The 18,213-nt window shown below is 51.2% G+C and overlaps 1 protein-coding gene across 1 annotated transcript; it reads left to right on the top strand.

Annotated features, from left to right (window-relative positions):
• The first annotated feature begins 5,931 nt into the window (after positions 1-5,931).
• Positions 5,932-15,937, top strand: TXN2 (thioredoxin 2). The gene is made up of 4 exons (XM_090272507.1): positions 5,932-6,018; positions 6,875-7,137; positions 8,987-9,110; positions 15,032-15,937. Exons 2-4 carry the CDS (start codon positions 6,875-6,877, stop codon positions 15,143-15,145), a joined length of 501 nt encoding a protein of 166 aa, XP_090128633.1. The 5' UTR covers positions 5,932-6,018; the 3' UTR covers positions 15,146-15,937.
• Positions 15,938-18,213: the final 2,276 nt, after the last annotated feature.

Below are 18,213 nucleotides of genomic sequence, written 5' to 3' on the forward strand. Positions count from 1 at the left end.
AAAAATACATATTCCATTAATCCAAAATAAATCTGGAAAGGAATAACAGAAGAATAAAAGATATATAGAACAAACAGAAGACAGTGAAATTGTAGGCCTAAATCAAAGCATATCAATAATTACATTATTGTAAACAAAGTAGACACTCCAATACAAAGGAAGAGATTGTCAAAATGTATAAAAAAGGGCCCAACTATGTGCCACCTATAAAAGTTGTGCTTACTTATAAAGTCCCAGATAGGCTGACAGTAAAAGGATTGAAAAAGATCTATCAGACAACCAGTGATCATAAGAAAGTTGGAAGGGTTCTATAAATATCCGATAAAGTAGACTTGCCAGAGTTAACGAGAGACATTTCATAATGACAACACAGTCAATACATCAGGAAGACATAATAGTCATAAATGTGTAGGAGCCTAATAACAAAGCTTCAAAAAAGATGAAGCAGAAATTGACAGACTTAAAGGAAGAAACAGATAAATTCACAATCATACTTAGTTTTAACGTCCCTCTCTCAGCAATTAATAGATCAGCTAGACAGAAAAATTAGTAAAGACAGAATCTAAATAACATACCCTCAACCAACTTGACCTAACATTTACTGAACAAGCCACTGGCAACCATAGAATTGTTCTCTCCAAGTTCAATGGCGCATTCACAAAGACAGATCACACACTGGGCCATAAAGCAAACCTCAATGAATTTCTAGGTTGAAATCTAAGAGCACTTACTATAGGCCCTTTCCTGGCATTATTCCATTTAATCCTTCACCATAACCCTAGGATACTGGTAAAAATTATTACAGTATTAGCCCAATTTTATACATAAAGAAGCAGAGGCTTAAAAAAATAAGTCACTTTTATTCATTGGACCTCACTGTAACTTTTGCCAGTGACACTTTCACAAATAAAGACAAATATACTTATCCTCAGACCTAGCCCCACCACATCCTTGCAGGTCAATGGGAAAAACTCAAACCTGTAAAAAGAAGATCTGGATGTGAACCTGCCCTTGCCTCCTACTAGCTGTGTGCCTCTGGTAAGTCACATGACCTCTCTAAGACTTGATTTGCACATCTGTAAACAGTGTCTGAGGTATTGAGTTGGCCAAAAAGTTTGTCTAGTTTTTTCCATATGATGGCTCTAGTAGTGCTTAGTTGTTTTTAACTTCATTCGAAACAATTTTGTTAGATTGTATTGTGACAACTGTCATATCAGCGTGCATTTAAAAAAAGCTTATCAAAATTGGTGAATTTTTGTGCAGCCATTTTAATATTGAAGATGGAAGAAAATACACAACATTTTTGATATATTATGCTTTATTATTTCAAGAAAGGTAAAAACACAACTGAAATGCAAAAAAAGATTTGTGCAGTGTATGGAGAAGGTGCTGTGACTGATCCAAGTTTCTTGGTACTACTGATATTTGGCCAAACAATTCTTTTCTGTGGGGCTGTCTTATGCATTGGAAGATGTTTAGCAGCACCCCTGGCCTCTACCCACTAGAAGCCAATAGCAGGAGACAATCGACATATTCAAAATATCCAGATCAATACTTATTGAAGAAAATGAAAAATGTGTTTTTTTATTTTATGGAAAATACTAAACAGACTTTTTGGCCAACCTTATACACACTGCCAGCCCCATTACATCATTTTGCATGTAAGTAGCAGAGGCAGGATTCAAACCTAGGTCCATCTGAACCCAAAGCCCACGTGTTCAGCAACCTGGGCTCCATAGAGTTAACACAGCACACCCGAGGCCTGCCTTCCCTGCACAGGTCTGTGATTTGCACGTCCAGCAGAACCTATAAGACTAGTATTTACATTAAAGGGTATTTACAGATAATATTAAAGAAATAGTAGAGCTGCGTTAAGCATACACTTTCTGGCACCAGTCTGCCTGGGTTTCAGTCCCAGCCCTGTCTTTTGAAGGATTCATGGTCCAGGCTAAGTTATTTATCCTTTCAGGACCCCGGTTTTTCTCATTTGTAAAATGTGACTAATAACGGCATTTTGCTTACCGTGAGGAGTTAGTAGGAAACGTGCTAGGACAGTGAGGCACGTGGAAGGAAGCACAGATGTGCTGCCCATTATTTCATTACCAGGAAAGTTCCTCACCTTTCTGTATGGTAAGCATTGTTGGAGTATCATAGAGATGGGCAGCCACGCCACAGGGCTGACTGACTTGCCCGAGGGCACTCAGTGGGCTAGGAGCTGAGCCTGTTGAAGGAGTAGTTTCAATTCTGGGCCCAGGGCTCTCATTTTCCTAACCCACAGCTGCCTCCTGTTCCAGGGTGGGGAGGAAGAGCAAGCCAGAGGGTGAGGGGTGAAAAGAGGAAGGGTCCTTCCCTTTCTCCCTTCCCCAGCCTCTCACAGCTGCAGACTGTCCCCCACCCCACCCCACCCGCAGCAGAATCAGAAACACATTGAGGAACCTCACGCCAACAGGGGGCGGGATCTGGAATGAGCCCTAGGCACTGCTGCGCCAGCCGCATGTGCCCACTGGGGGCACTGGCCTTGCAGTGGGGTGGGCAAGGGTGGGCGACAGCCTACGCCCACCTGCATCACAGCCATGACACTCCAGGTGTACCACTGCAGACCAAAGCAGTCACCAGTCTCTGAACTAAGGGTTATGTTACCGTCCCAGTGCCAAGTCTTTCTTTGTGTTCAGAAAGGGATGACGGGGCACTGCTGGGAACACAAGAGAACGTGAATCACACCAGAACATGAAACCAACTTCATGAATTGCAAAACATAAGCCATAGTCCCAATTGTTCTGAAACAGCATTAAAAAAAAATTATCCAGATGGAAACTGGAAACAAAGATACTGTAGGAGCAACACCCACTATCAGCTTAGACTGGGTGGCCTACCGCCACTGTCGGCACTATTTGTTTTTTTTTTTTAAGGTGTCTCCCTCCAGTCATGAAATCCTCTAATCCGCCGTCAGGAAGAAGCACCCTAAGCCCTGTGATCGGGCCTGCAGGCCTGAGGGGGGAGCCCATGCCCGGAGAATATGCCCAGCTTCCCTGGCCCGCCGTGGTGGAGGCCGAAAGAACCACACTGCCACCTTCTGGGAGCGTCTGCTCACATCCACCGCTGACTGCCCCGCCACCAGCGGCAGCAGCGTCGGAGCCCGCGTTGCCCTCTGCTGGCCTAGATTGGCTGGCAGTTCCCCGGGGCTATGCCTGGAAGAAGCAGCAGTTTAGAGCAGCAATTTTCAACCTCTTTCTTCTCAGGGCACACATAAACCAATTACTAAAACTCCGTGGCACATCAAAAAATATATTTTTTGCCAATCTGACAAAAAAAGAAATAGGTATACTTTTTTTTTTTAAATCCTGGTTCAAGGATATGTTTATTGATTTGAGAGAGGGAGGGAGAGAGAGAGACAGGCATCAATCAGTGGCCTCCGGTATGCACCCTGATCAGGGAATGAACCCACAGCTTAAGTATGTGCCCTGACTGGGAAGCAAACCTGCAACCTCTTGGTGTATGGAACGATGCTCCAACCAACTGAGCCACCCAGCCAGGGTTACTGGGGTCTCTCTGTGGATCACCACCGTTGGCTCCAGTCCAGTTAATCAGTTAGGGACAGAGGCAAAAGCAATAGGTCAGATAGGGCAAAGAGGGCCATGCCGGCCCATGCCCTCACCTACTCTCCTGCCTGCGATGAACAAGGGGCTTTGTTAAGTAGAAGGCTCACATGGCTGCTGGTGGCCAGGAGATGTGGGCCTATCCCAAGTATTCCCTCGCCTCATCCCGGAAGAAGATCCCTGCGAAGCTGTGGCTGCCAGAATCAAATTGGTAAACTTTCGGTTTGTGGGATGACGCCCAACCCACTGAGCCACACCAGTCGGGGCTTAATAAGCATTTATGGAACATCCTCTGAGTGAAGCACTGGATCAGGTTGGTGCCTGGCATATGGAGTCAGATAAAAACTACAAATCCCTACTTTTAGGGAACATATGGTGTAGCGTTATGTAAGAGTTATGAACAAAACACTAGAGAGAAGGAAGCAATTACTGCTGCTCAGGGTGAAACCGGAAAAGCCGGTGTCTGCGCTGCCTGTCACCTACCAGGCCCAGTAAGCAGAGACAGGGATTGAATCTTCAGGGGCGCTTTATTCAGGTGGTGGGCGATCTGAGAAGACAGCGGGTTTGTACCCTAACAGGCTGTCTTAAATTCCATTATAAACGGACACTTTTTATAAGGAGAAGAAAAGTGTAGGTAAGGGGTTTGGAATTCAGGGGGGGGGGGAATTAATCAAATAAAGGCTGCAACATTCTTTCATCTGTGTCCTGGGCGGTGGTCTTTGTGTCCTGGGCGGTGGTCATCTCACCCTGGAGCACAATGGCTCAGATACCACCTTGATCACGTGCAGTCCTCCTGAGGCACAAAGGGGGAACTGCTTATGGTCTGGAGTCAAGGTGGGTTATACCTTCCATTCCTGAAACAATTGCTTTTTACATACATTGATTACTAAGCTTATTAGCTGTCACCTGAAACTACATTTTTCAACATTTGAGTCCCCCCTCGAAAGAAGAGGTTATGAGTAATATAGGCGTTCTACCAACTGGAAAGAGAAAAAAGCATTTCAAATTAAGCAAAGGCAAGGAGGGGGAAAAAAACACATCGATGTATTCATAGAACCATAAGAGGCCATGAGTGGTTGTACATGGTGCAGGGCAGACAAGAGGTGGCTGTGACCCCCAGCCTGGGACAGTGACAATAGGTGTTGTAGCAGACCCACAAAGTCTCCTCTGTTCTCAAGGTTCTTTTGGTTGGTCTAATAATCAAATAGACATGAGTCATATTATCAAGATAAAATAACCAAATTTCATACATACACATGGGAACCCCACATACATGACAGGTTCAGAGACAGGAAGAGAACATGAAAATATGACATTCTGAACTAGGGATGAAGTAAGGTGCCTTGAAGGCTTCAAAGGGTCATTGCAAAATGATAAGAACAGATGTTTAGTAAACAGAAGTTTGCCCTGTCATGTAGCTAGGACAAAAAAAAAAATTATCACTGATAATCTCTAATTATGAGCAAGGCCTCTAAGTCAAGTTCTTCTAGGTTAAAGGGAGGGGCCGATGTCACTCCTGAGCCTGAGGTTTAAATTGTCCTTGGCTCAAAACAATTCACATACCACAGGACATACTGGGGTGACTAGCTCTGAATCCCTAGTGTGAAGGGAAGGCCCGGGCCCAAGGTTCACAGGTCACCACACTCTACCCGGGGCCTCAGAGGCAGGCCTTCCGAGTATCACCACCGTCTGGCGCCCGGTTCCCCAGCAGCTCAAAAGAGGTGCATGACAAGCCCAGTCCTTCATGTCACATACTGGGAAACTGAGGCCCCAGGGGCAGGCTGACTTGCCCCAACCCGCGAGATCATCCAGCTGTGTGCTGCAGACAAGCGCCAAAAAGCGACCTCTTGACTCCTAGTCGGGGTCTTTTGCCCCTTAACGGGAACTATCCCTTTTTAGGAGCGTAACTTCCACATCTGTAAAATGTAAGGAAAGAACCTTCCAGCATGTCTAGGAGTTTTGGGAAGACCATGACTGAGGCACAGGGATGGGCAGTGCAGGTTGAGTTGGAAGCAGGCTGAGTGTGTCAACCTCAGAATCACACCGCCCTTCCTCCCTCCTCGCCCTACAGTGCTTCCCTCGTGCTTCCGCCTCCTTTCACCTCCTCTTCCGGACCCTCCTCCTGGCCCCGCCCCCTTCCGGTCCCTCCCCAAGGGCCCGCCCTCCCTATTCCGGGAAGGCACCGTCTCCCGGTGCACCGCTCTTTTCAGATCCCTAACTGAGGCCCCGCCCCTTTAGCTGTCTTTCCCCGCCATCCCCATTGGCGGAAATCCGAGCCGACCCCCAGTTGTAGAGACGTGCTCCAGGGTGCCTGTCCCCGGAAGTGACGATCAAGACCCTCCTCTAAGGAAGTGACGGCCGAAGTGCCCTTGACAGGCGGGGCGGGCCGGGCCGTGCACACCTCCGCTCGCGCTGCAGGGAGGTAGGAGGCCCGCAGGGGTGGCACGAGGCTGCGGGCGCGTTTCTGCGGGGGTGGGCGGCCGAGTGGGCGGAGACCCCGCGTGGGAGGACGTGCCCTCTGGAGAGCCGGGGTCCCTGGTGGCGCCCTATTTCCCCATTTCCCTCTACACATGCGTCCCGTTTTTTCGTTACTCCCCACACACCTGTTTCTGTGCTTTTTAGTTCCTCCTTGAATTGTTGTGGTTCCTCTTTCCTGATCTTTGACAGCCCCCCATTTTCCTTAATGTCCCATTAAAATACTTTTTGAAAAAGTAGTTGATAGAGGAAGGACTTTGCAGACGGCCTAGGCTTTCAGTGTAGACTCTCATGCAATAGTTGGGTTACTTGGGACGTGCTACAGCTTCTCTGAGCCTCGGACTCCTTATCGGTAATACGGGCAATACTGTAGCAACTTTCTCAGAAGTTGATCTGGGCGGATTATAATGTCGGTAAGGCACTTGGCCCTTAGCACATTAAGCGCCCAGCGTGTTTTGTCTTCCTTTCCGTTTAGTATAGTGTCAGGCACCGGTGACTGACATGACGCTTAATTGTTAGCAGGTGCCCGGTAAATATGGGTTCCTGCCTCCCTTTCTTCTGTTGTAATTCCACCGGTATCTTGATGTCTTTTGGGTTGTCAACCCATTTTTCCTGTCCTGGTTTCCAGTTCCTTCTACCCTTTGATTCTTCGCTCACCTTGACCCCAGAAAGTTTCTTCATTCCCGGGCATTTTGCCTCCAGCCTGAACCTCGACTCCCCCAATATTCCCAAATACCTTTCTTCCTCTGGTGTGTTGACTTCCTGTGCTCTGCTGAAGCTCTTCCTGCCTCCTCCCCTCACAGATGGCTCAGCGACTTCTCCTGAGGAGGTTCCTGGCCTCCGTCATCTCCAGGAAGCCCCCTCAAGGTCGGTGGGCGCCCCACACCTCCAGGGCTCTGCAGACCCCGCAGTGCAGTCCCGGTGACCTGACAGCAACACCCTGCCCAGCCCGGTCATTATACACCACCAGAGTCTGTCCAACGACCTTTAACATCCAGGATGGAACTGACTTTCAAGACCGAGTTGTCAACAGTGAGACACCAGTGGTGGTGGATTTTCATGCACAGTGAGTTCTGGGGTCCAGGAGGAGACTGGGGTGTCACTTGTTCACGTATTTTTGATAGACAGTTTATGTCTCAGTACCGCAGTGGGTGCTTCTCACGCATAGACTCACTACAAATACTGGGAAGACCCAAGCCCTGCTCTCAAAAGACTGAGTGGAGTCTGGTAGGAGACAGACCAGTAAACAGTCTTTAAAGCTCCCGTTAGTGCTGGGAAACACTGGTGTTCTGTATTTCACGGCCCAAATGGCTCAGAGTCATCTTCGGCTTGGACCAAAGCAGGAAAAGTATAACTATGGCTTCGTCTGGCTTTTGATGTATACCAGTTCCTGGCTCTGCAGATCAAGTTTTGTTTTTTTTTCACACGCTGCCACCCAAACTGGAAAGGGCTGGCTAAAAGTTTTCAGTGCCACCACGGTGGCGCCTGAGCGGGCGGAGAGCGGGCAGGAGTGTCTTTTCGGTGCTGTATGAGTCTGTTTTCAGAATGTTTAAATGCCTGTGGCCTACTAACTTTTAGCCCGGCCTTCCTCATTTCCAGACCTTTGGGGCCTGGCTAGATGCCTGGCTATGCAGAAAAAAAACTGGACGAACCCCTCAGAACAAGACATTCTAGAAGGAACCGGTGTAGCCCGAGTTACAAGTTGGGAGGTTTTCTGTTCTTTTGCTTTCTTTCCTGTTCTTTCTGTGACTCACCCTGTCACCCTGCGCAGGCCATTTGATGTCCTTGTGCTTCCCTCTCGTGTGTAATAGGAGATAAGGTCTTGCAGACTGGGATTTTAGGTGTTGTCAGCTCATTAATTGAAATCTCTGAATGGAAGGCGTTTTAAAGACTGAAGATAAAACAGGAGTCAGCAGCCAGGGAGTCGTGGAAGGCAAAGCTGTTCTGCTCTGCTGGTATAGTGAGCACTCCAGAGAGGGCCTCCAAAGTGGATGGTAAATGGGATGCTGCTTCATTTTCTTCTCCGACAAGGAAGCAGTGTTTGAGTCTGTTCATTCAGTGCCAGGCACTGTCCTTAATGCCACATACCCAGGGTTGACACCCTGCTCTTGGAAGCGTACCACCTAGAGGGAAACACGTGTGTTCAGTGTAGCGCTACCCGTGGACGCGGGGCCTGGGGAGCGCAGAGCGGCCTGGGCCGGAAAGAAGACGCTTGGAGCACAGCCTTGGGTCGCGGTCCCAGCTGTGCTTCTCACCAGCTCCGCGATGCTGCACAAGTTGCTTAACTTGTATGAGCCCCAGTTTCTCGATTTTATTTTCCTTTGCAGCACAGAAGGTTCTGCGCAGGAAAAGCTGGGCAGGGCCTGGTGCAGTGGCTGGCGTGTTGCAGACACTGCCTCGCCATTGGTTTCTCCTCCTTTAGTTCCGAGTCAGTGAGGTGTCTGAAGTAATTCCGTAGCTTACAAAGCGTCTCTATCCACGTTGCCTTAGCTGGTTTTTCATCACAGCTCTGAAAAGCGTGGCCTCTCTTTTCCAAATGAGGGAACTAGACCCCAGAACAATCAGCTGGTTGGTGGGGAGCCTGTCTTTGAGCCTAAACATTTCAACTTCAAATCCTGTATTCTCTATGATGATACGTTTCTTTTAGATATGTTGAAGAAAGTGAAATAACCTTTATAAGAGTCGGAGGCCAGTGTTTTAGAAGTTAGGGACCTGTGAGAATTCCCCAGTTGCAGTCTCCTGGCATTAGCATTTAGCATGTCAACATTAAAGGTTAATATTCAAACACTGTCAACAGAGTTAATAAGGGCAAAAGGTCCCTCAGAAAGGTGTGGGTCAAGGGCATGTTCTGGGGAGACCATAGGTCAGTTGGTGAGCGCTTTTGTGACGGGATGCTTCCTTTCTCCCCTTCCAAGGTGGTGTGGCCCCTGCAAGATTCTGGGGCCAAGGTTAGAGAAGGTGGTGGCCAAGCAGCATGGGAAGGTGGTGATGGCCAAGGTGGATATTGATGACCACACAGACCTCGCCATAGAGTATGAGGTATGGATTGGCAGGGGATTGTCAGGGGGCAGTTGGTCTGGGGGATGCTTGGGGCCACAGGACAGCTGGTGCAGGAGATGGATGTCTTGGGGCCACCAGATGGCCAGTAAGGGGAGGTGTCTTGGTTTTTCTAGAACTATCAGGGGTTCAAAGCACTTTACAGAGGTGGCTCCATCAACCCTCTGAGCCACATGTCTCTCTTTACCACCTGTAGGAACTGGAATGCATGACCCAAAACACCAGGTGGGTCTCTGTATCTCAGGACATTGGTTCATTCTTTCCTTCCTGAATTCATTCATCCGCACGTTCAGTCAGCAGTCGTTTGAGAACCCTGCGGTGTGCCAAGCATTCGTGACTCTGGCCCAGAGCGGATGAGCTCCTTGTCCCCAAGCAGCTCTTAGTCTCGTGGGAAGGAACAAGTAGACAGATCATTGCAACGTAGGGTGAGAGGAGCCGAGGGAAGAGATGCACAAAAGAAGACACTGCTTGTATGGGGGGGTGGGGGTGGCGGGGACAGGGAAGGCATCCCGTTAGAGGGACCCTCTGAGGGGAGCCGTGAGTGATGCACGAAGGAGTGGCTGAGAGCGCGGCGTACACAGGATGTGCTGCGTCTGATGGTTTGCTGTGCGTGTGTGTTCATTCAGCAGTTATTTACTGAGAGCCCCTTAAATGCCAGGCGCTGTGACTTGGTGCTGAGGATATGGCCATGAACAAAACTGACAAAATCCTGTCTTCATGGAGCCTGCATTCTGGTATTTTAGATCAGGGTTGGCAGACTTTTCTCGAAAGGATCAGGGGGTACACATTTGAGGCTTTGTAGGCGTTGGTCACCATTGCAAATACTCTAACTGTCATTGTAGCGCTGAAGTGGCCATAGACGGTATAGGAATAAATCAGGAAGAAGGGGTGGGGGTGCTGAGCATGGGGCTGGGAAGGGTTTCATTTTTAAAAGGGTCGCCTAGGGACACTGGATGAGAAGCTGACATCTGACTAAGACCTGGGAGTAGGAAGTGAACCACACAGCTGTTTGGAAGAGCAGTCCGGGCGGAGCAGACATCAAATGCAAAGGCCCCGAGGTCAGGGTCTCCCGGGTTTGCTCACAGAATAGCAGGGCCTGGGGAGCAGAGCATGATGGAGGAAGAGGAACAAGAAATGTGTGGGAAGTGGGGGCATTCTCTGGACCTGGAGACCCCTGTAGTTAACAGAAAGGGGAGGGTTCCATTGTAGCTGGATGGCTGCAGTGCAGGGTGGAGCAAGGAATGAGAGCAGGCAGCTGGGAAAGTCATGCTAAGGATCGTGTTATTACAGGGCCATGGTGGCCCCTGGTGGCCTTTGGGCCAAATCCAGCCCAATGACAGGTTTAGACTGGCTCTTGAAGTGCTTTTTTAAAATACCAGATGTTGGTATTTAAAACTCAGAAGATTTCACATGAAAACCCAGATTTGTTTCTCTTGAAATATCTGGACCCAGCTAGGGTGATGGGCAGATCTAAGATGGGTTAGGCTCCCTCCTGGCACTGCCCGACCCGCTTTCGCCCCAGCCAGTGGGACCTCAGCAGACACACCCTGAGCGCCAGCCATCCGCCAGGAACTGTGGTAACCGGTGCAGATGCAAAGAAGAGTAACCCAGTCCCTCCAACGGTGGCCGCAGTGGGGGGGCGGGAGTTCCCAAGCCCACCCACCTGCATTCCAGGGGGCCTGGTGATGTAGGGCTGGTCACCAAAGTCCTGTGTTAAGCCTAGAAAATGTGCGGAGTGGCGAGTGCTCTTACAAGATCTCCCTCCTCCCTCTCCACAGTCCAGATAGCACGCATGAGTCACGCAGAAAGACCCCAAGGCTGCTGGGCCCAGTCGCCTAATCCCAACCTCCTTGTTTTGCCAAGCCCTGGGCAGATGTCCTTGCAGGCTTAGGAAGCTCCAGCAGGGATGCTTCCTGACCCCTCCCCCAGCCCTTTTGTTCCTTCCTTCACACCTGTTCTTTTGGAAGAGAGCCTGAGGAAGACGTTTCAGCTAAGCGATCCGTAGTACCTCCTGGGTTAGCTTCCTCCAAGGCCTGAAGTGCTTTTCCAAATGTTGAGTAACTTGCTGGAGAAACTGCTTAAAATTACGTGCAGGGAATTAGGCACCTCTTCGCGAGCTCTCCCGACAGCCGCCTGGGCCAGCACACCCTCGAGATGGGTGGTCTTCTTCCTCACACGAATGCCCCTCCCCTCACTCCCACTTTTTATGCTTCAGTAACAGCCCACCGTGGAATTTCACCGTCGCCCAAAGGAGAGGGAAGGGAAAGTCACTCAAGGCCATGGGGTTCCGGTGTCCGAGGCCACCCCCGGCCCCGGCTGCACTGCCCTGGCTTAGGGGCGGGAGAACTCTCTGCCCCCCTGCACCCCTGCCCCTACCTGGCTCCTGGGTTCCCACAGAATGGCTGGGCATTCCAGATCATTCAGAGCCTGCCAGCTAGGGGGGAATTGTGGGTCCAGATGCGGATGCGGCCCCTCAAGCCCTTACGCTTTCCTCTGAGGCTTCTGCTCCTGACCTCACCCTTGGGGTTCTACCGTTACTTCCTCACCTTACAGAGCGCTCTTTAAAAAGCATTAGGAAACAGCGGAGCAGCTACAAGGTGGGGAGTCACCTGTAGTCTGACCACCCAAACACAGCCACTGCCAGCATTTGGGGTACCTCGTTTGGGTTTTTTGTTTCCATTTTTCCTTCTCAATGTTCCATATAACTTCATAGACAGTTCATTGAGTAATAATATTTCATAGCAGGAATGTACTATATACTTCAGTCATTAATATATCCCCCCATTTTGAAAGTGTACTAAATCAGTGCTTCTCAAACATGAATATGATCTGGGATTTTTTTTTTTAAGATTTTACTTATTTATTTATTTTTAGAGAGGAAGAGAGAGAAAAAGAGAGCGAAACATTGATCAGTTGCCTCTTCCACACCCCCAAGCGGAACCCTAGCCTGCACCCAGTCTATCCACTGAGCCACACCAGCCAGGGTGTGACCCAGGATGTTGAAAAGCAGACTGTGATTCAATAGGTCCAGAAGGGTCCACCATTCTGCATTTCTAACCAGCTTCCAGGTGATGCCACTGGGGAGTCTGAGACCAGATATCAAGGAGCAAAGGTTCTAAAGCCCTGGGCTGGCCGTGGGGCCATGGTGTTCCTATAAAGGCCCTTCTCATCCGCTGTCAGCGGCCCCGGCTGCCTGTCAGTGAGAGGTGCACTCTTTTTTTTTTTTTTTTTTAAGATTTTATTTATTTACTTTTAGAGAGAGGAGAAGGGAGAGAGAAAGAGAGGGAGAGAAGCATCAAAGTGTGGTTGCCTCTCATGCATCCCCAACTGGGGACCTAGCCTGCAACCCAGGCATGTGCCCTGAGTGCCCTGATGGGGAATCGAACCAGCAACCTGTCGGTTTGCAGGCCAGTGCTCAATCCACTGGGCCACACCAGCCAGGGCAAGAGGTGCACTCTTGGTGGTGCACATCTTACTGGCGTGTACAAATACGTGGTGACTGTCCCCCCTCTTGCAGCATCATACAGAGCAGCCTCACCACCCTAAGACTCCCCGGGGCTCTCCCTTTTCTTCCCTCCTCCCATGAACCCTGGGCAACCACTGACCTTTTTCCCGACTCTATAGAATTGTTGCCTTTTCCAGAAAGTCATATGGTTGGATTTGATTTTTTCAATACAGTTTTTCCAAGAATCCTCCTTTATCTGAAAGGCATTTACGAAGCATTTGGCGTTTCTCAGCTGAAGCATGGCATCCTTTTAATGCTGCTTCTCTACCAGGGCTTCATAGCCCTGCAGGGACTCGGTATTGACCTCCAGTTCCTTGTTCTTGGGATGAAGTACGGTGTAATTTGATCGTAATGACTAGACCTTGGTTGTCATGAAAATACAGTCGTGGCACGTGTACTGTGCACCCAGCTGCTGCATATATCTGCGTGTGCGGGCACGTGTGTGGGTTTACACAAGTGTGGTCATAACAGGACTCACTCATCTGGAGTTCTCGAGGAAAACTGAGTCCACCCCAGGCTACCTCAGTCAGGATACAGTTCTCCTTAGAGGACACGTAAAAACAATTAGGTCGTTGCTCATCCAATGACATACAGCTCTTGTTTCTATTAAGAAACAGAGGACAAGGGCAGAGTTGGCTAGTACTTGAGAGTTGCCAGACTTGAGGCCGCTTCCTTCACGGACCACTAGAGGGGGCCAAAGAACAAAGACCGGCCCTGTCATCTTGCCATCAAACCGTGCGGTGCAGTGGGTCCTGGTGCGTCCTGGAGCGAGTTTCTGCCTGGAGACTGCTCCAGCCACGTGCTGGCCTCTTGCACCTCATGCAGGCGTCCATGCCAGAGTCGAGAATGACAAGGACCAGAACCAGTGACCTGTGTAGTCAGCCCATTGCCCTATGCGTCTGCCCACACATGCCACCCACATCAGCCCCAGGATGGCCCTTGAAGGGGCTTTAAGACACTAACAAGGACAGGGACTGTCATCTTACTTGCTGTCTTTGTCTCCAGAGCCCACTGGGAGAGGGGTGCAAGGCCTGCCCCATGAAGTCTCTGGGTGGCCTGCGGTTCTTTCTGTGTAACTGCCATGTGTACAGCTGAAGCATTGTAAACCTAAGACTGGCTCCTCCAGATGAGTCACGGGTGGGACAGCACTCAGGATATGTGAGGACCTGGTGTGTTTGTCTAAATCACTATTGTTACTTTGTAGTTAACTTGTGTGTAAGAAAAGTGTGTTTATCTTGTTCTGTTTATATATTTTTTTCAAGTGGCCACCAGTGACAGGCAAGGAGCCCAGGGAACAGAAAATGCTCAGTGCCAGAGTGCCGTGGGCCTTATTTACATAGCATGCAATCTGTACATGTCCCCTGAGGGAGCCTGAGAAGATGCTTCATAGGCCAAGAATGTTGTCTCCAGCCTCCATTATAAATAAACATCAGATCACATATTACTGAGCCCTCCCCCCACACTGTCCAGTACAAGACAGTGACTTTCTGGACCCCGTTCACCATCACGGCATTGAGCGAAGGCGGCTCTCCTGGGGCCCTGTGTTAGGCTTCCCGACCTGCGCTCCAGCCACCATCTGTGGCGTGCCCGCTGTGTGTCAGGCACCCTGCCAGGTTCTAACGTGTTGACGGCCCTGCCAGGTTCTAACGTGTTGACCGCCCTGCCAGGTGCAGAGTGCCGTGCTGAGAGTTTGCAAGCCTGATTTCATTCAACCCGTATACCCTCTAATATAAGTCCTGTTAGTATCTCCGATTTGCAGATGATAACACTGATACCTAAGAGTATGAAGCATCTTGCCCATAGCACCCAGGACACAGTCAGCCAGCTCCAGAGTCAGCGCTCCTAAACGCTCAGCTTTATATGTGACCCTTTAATCCCTATCCTGAGCCATCCCAAATCAAGGTATATACTACCCGCGCCTGGTTCATGGCAGAGGGCAGTGCAGCTCTGAAGGAGGTGTGGCCTGGCCGGGGCCCCTGCCAGTGAGTGGCAGAGCCAGAATTCAGACTCTTCCATCTCCTGGTGTCTCCCCTGTGTGGGACTGCCCCTCGGAATGTTCTCTTAGCCCCTCAGTGCTGCCCTGCCCCCCAGCCCTGGCCTGCAGCTGTGTGGGTTATTTTAATCTCCTGCCATTCCAGCCAAACCACTGGGCCAGTGAGTCAGTCATGTGGCTGGGGGAGGAAGGTACTTCTGGGAGCCCACAATGGAAAAGTTTCTCCAGGGGCGGACCTCCAGGCCCTGCAGTACCCCTGCACCAGAGAAGGGGTCCCGCCCATGGTTTTTGGGCCGTCATTGCCCTGCATAAGCCACCAGGCTTCCCCACAAAGGCTTGGGAATGTCAGTTGAAGAGTTCACATCACCTCTGAATGCCTTGGCCTCCCTTGTCCCCTCCATCTAGGTGTCAGCTGTGCCCACTGTGCTGGCCATCAAGAATGGGGACGTGGTGGACAAGTTTGTGGGCATCAAAGATGAGGACCAGCTGGAGGCCTTTCTGAAGAAGCTGATTGGCTGACAAGCAGGGAAGAGCCCCAATTGCCCTTGCCCGTTGGGGCCCCAGGGTCCCAGGAGGGACCCCAATAGAACTCAGAGTCCTTCTGTGCAGGCCCTTTCCGCCTCCTCCCCTTCTGTCTGGCCCCCGAGGGCCCATGCTGTGGATACCAGGCCTCCCAGTGTGGATCCTCAGTGCTTCCGGCCCGGCTGACTGCCAGAGTGGCCGCCAGAGGAATGGTGCTGCTGCAGATCTGGGGACAGCTGTCTCCCACCCACTCTCTCTGTGCCCGCTCCCTCCAGGGCTGCCGTCATTCTCCCAAGATGCTCGGAGAGAGCCCCGGGCCAGCCCACGGCACTGCTGTCCCTGCAGCAATGGCTTGGCCCTCGTCTTCCCAGTCCCTTCCGATCCTGACCCCGGTGCCTGGCCCATCTGCTTTCTTCGTTTTTCTTTTCTGCTGTTGTTTTGTAAAAGGAAACCCAAACAAGGGAGAGTAGTATGTAATTCTCATTTTTTGTAGGTCTGTAATAAAGAACTTTATGTGATCCCTTCTACCTCCTGCTGTGAAGAGCAGACCCTGGGCCCCACACTAAATTACTGTAGAGCCACTCCCACCCCCACCCCCAAAGAGCCACCTCCCTTCTTTCCTCCCAGGCACAAGGGCAGTGAACAAGCATTGGGCTGGGGGAGTCCTGCAGACTCTGGACTCTGGAAGTCTCCAGACACCTCCCTCCCGCACCATTTGCTGGCCTGTGGGTCTCGGAGCAGGAGACTCACTGTGAACAAACCAGACCAATAAAACAGGTTTGCGCTGTTGACAGTTTCCGTTCTGTCTGGGCTTGGGGAGCCCTTGTGACCCCTGCCCAGGCTGGGCTGCTCCCACTGTTTCTCCAACTTTCTACCACCTGCTTGCCGCTAACCAGCCCTCTTGGCATTAATACTTGTCAGTGACGGCCACTGTTCTGGGGACACCTTCACACTTAAGGCAAGAGGCTGTTTGTTGTCCCATTATACAGATGGGAACGCTGAGGCGCATGGGCACAGAGCCAGGGTTTCTAGCCTGGGCTGTTACAGCTGCTCCCTTTGATCCTCCTGGGGCTTCCTCTCCTGCCTGGCACATGGCCGCTCCCGCATGAAGCCTGGGCATTCCGTGCTACAGGGTCTGCCCACCTAGGGGCCCGGCTCACCAGCCGAGAAGCCTGCCCTCACCTCCCTCCTGGGCTTGGGTTGCCCTTTGGCTTGGCTGCCCTGACAGGTGCCAGCTTCCCGGGAGCCACATGTACTCAATTGACAGCAGAGGTTTCCTGGCACCCTTGCCCTTGGCCCTGGGGTGCTGTGTCACTGCTGTGTGCATTGTTCTCAGTGGCTCACCTGTCCCTGTTGGAACTGCCTGAGTTACTCTGGGGTCTCTGGGGCTCTGCCCAAGGACTGCCTTGGGAAGCCTGCTGTGACAATCAGGAGAGTGGGGTGGCTTCAAAAGGGGGGCCTGTGGCCTCTGAAAGACCTCGGGCCGGGATCTCTCAGAGGCTGTGGAGGGGCGTGGGGAGGCAATAAAGCCGCAATTGGCACTCGTGGGGAAAAAGTCATGTGTCCAAGCAGAGGACAGCCAGTGCTCTGAGCACTTCCTGGGTGCCGGGCCTGTGCTAAGCACCTCAGCCCCAGCAACCCCACCAGGGGAGCGTTAACACTCATTGTGCCCCTTTACACGGGAGAGCCACTCTGGGCTGGTGTTCAAAGCCAGGCAGGCTGGTCCCTGCTCCTAAGCCTCCCCCATCATCTTGCAAAATTAATCCCACAACTAGCTGACGAGGCAGTGTCAGCTTATTTTACAGGAGAGGCATTGAGGCCAAGCTCTCAAAAGACACCCTGAAAGGAAGGGGTGGGGCCAGAATTCAGAGCCAAGGCACCCTGACTCCCAAGCCTGGGCCCTTTCCACTATACCCCACTGCCACTCCTTAAAAGGTGCCCTTTGCCAAGCAATTTCTACACTCATTACCTCATTTAATTCCTCTCTTGTGAGACAAGTGTTATTTCCATATTACAGGTGAAGAAACTGGTTCAGAGAACTTGACTTGCCCAAGGTCACATCTAAAAAGTGACGATGCCAGATTTGAACCCAGGTGGGGATCTGGCCTCTCTGCCCCCGGGCAGGTGTGGAGAAGCCCCGGCAAAGGCCTGGCAGCCAGAGGCAGGTCTCCCAAGCTCCCTTTCCCTAAAAGGTGTGCTGCAGTGCAAGACAAGCTGGTGACTGCCCATGAGGCTGCTTCTGGCGTGAGTCACCGGCTGTGAGCACAGAGTCCCCCAGGTGATTCCATTTGATTAGTTCCGTGGTGCTGAACTCACCAGGACGCTGCTGGCTCTGATCATGGCCCCACTGTTGCCCTGTGGGTGCCACTCCGGGCTCCCGAGCCTGTAGAAGGTTTGGCAATGCAGGTGCAGGGCTTGGAGATCCCATTGTGGGGACAGGCAGGGGGACCAACCTCAAACCCTCCGCAGCACAGACACATGAAAGCTGGGGAAAGGGGTCACAGGCTCCCTGAGCCCCTAGACGTTCTAGGGTGTTGCCTCTGGATACTTATTCCACTATGGAGTGTATCCAGCTGGCCTGGGGGCAGCAGGTGGGGGTGGGCGCTTGCGTTTGCTGCGCTGGTGTCCCCTGCTCTGGTCCCCACCATGCCTCTGTTGGCCAAGAGTTCTCCCCACTTCACAGGGGTGCACACTGAACGCATGTGATGTCAGCAGAATGACAGAGCCGCCACTTCAGACAGGAATGGTCATCACTGAGGAGCATCAGTGGTCCTTAGAAGCATTCGGATGAATACTGTGAGCCACTTTTCAGCACACAGAGCCCAAGAGGAAAACAACAGACCAGGCCCTTCCTCCAAAGCTGCTGCTCTAAGGCGGCAGAGCAAGGGGCCGCGGGTCACTCCTGGACCAGTGGCAGAGCCTGAAGTGACCGTAGGTATCTTCCAGTCTCCCTCATAAGGGCACAGAAAGGGGATGACATGCCCAGGTCACGGTGTGCTTGTGAAAGGGACTGGAAGCCAAGTGCCCTGACTTCAGCCAGCCGGGAAATGAAAATGAGTCAGCCT

This window comes from Furipterus horrens, unplaced genomic scaffold (genome assembly GCF_987537825.1).
Source record: "Furipterus horrens unplaced genomic scaffold, mFurHor1.1.pri manual_scaffold_4, whole genome shotgun sequence".
Classification (NCBI taxonomy): Eukaryota; Metazoa; Chordata; class Mammalia; order Chiroptera; family Furipteridae; genus Furipterus; species Furipterus horrens.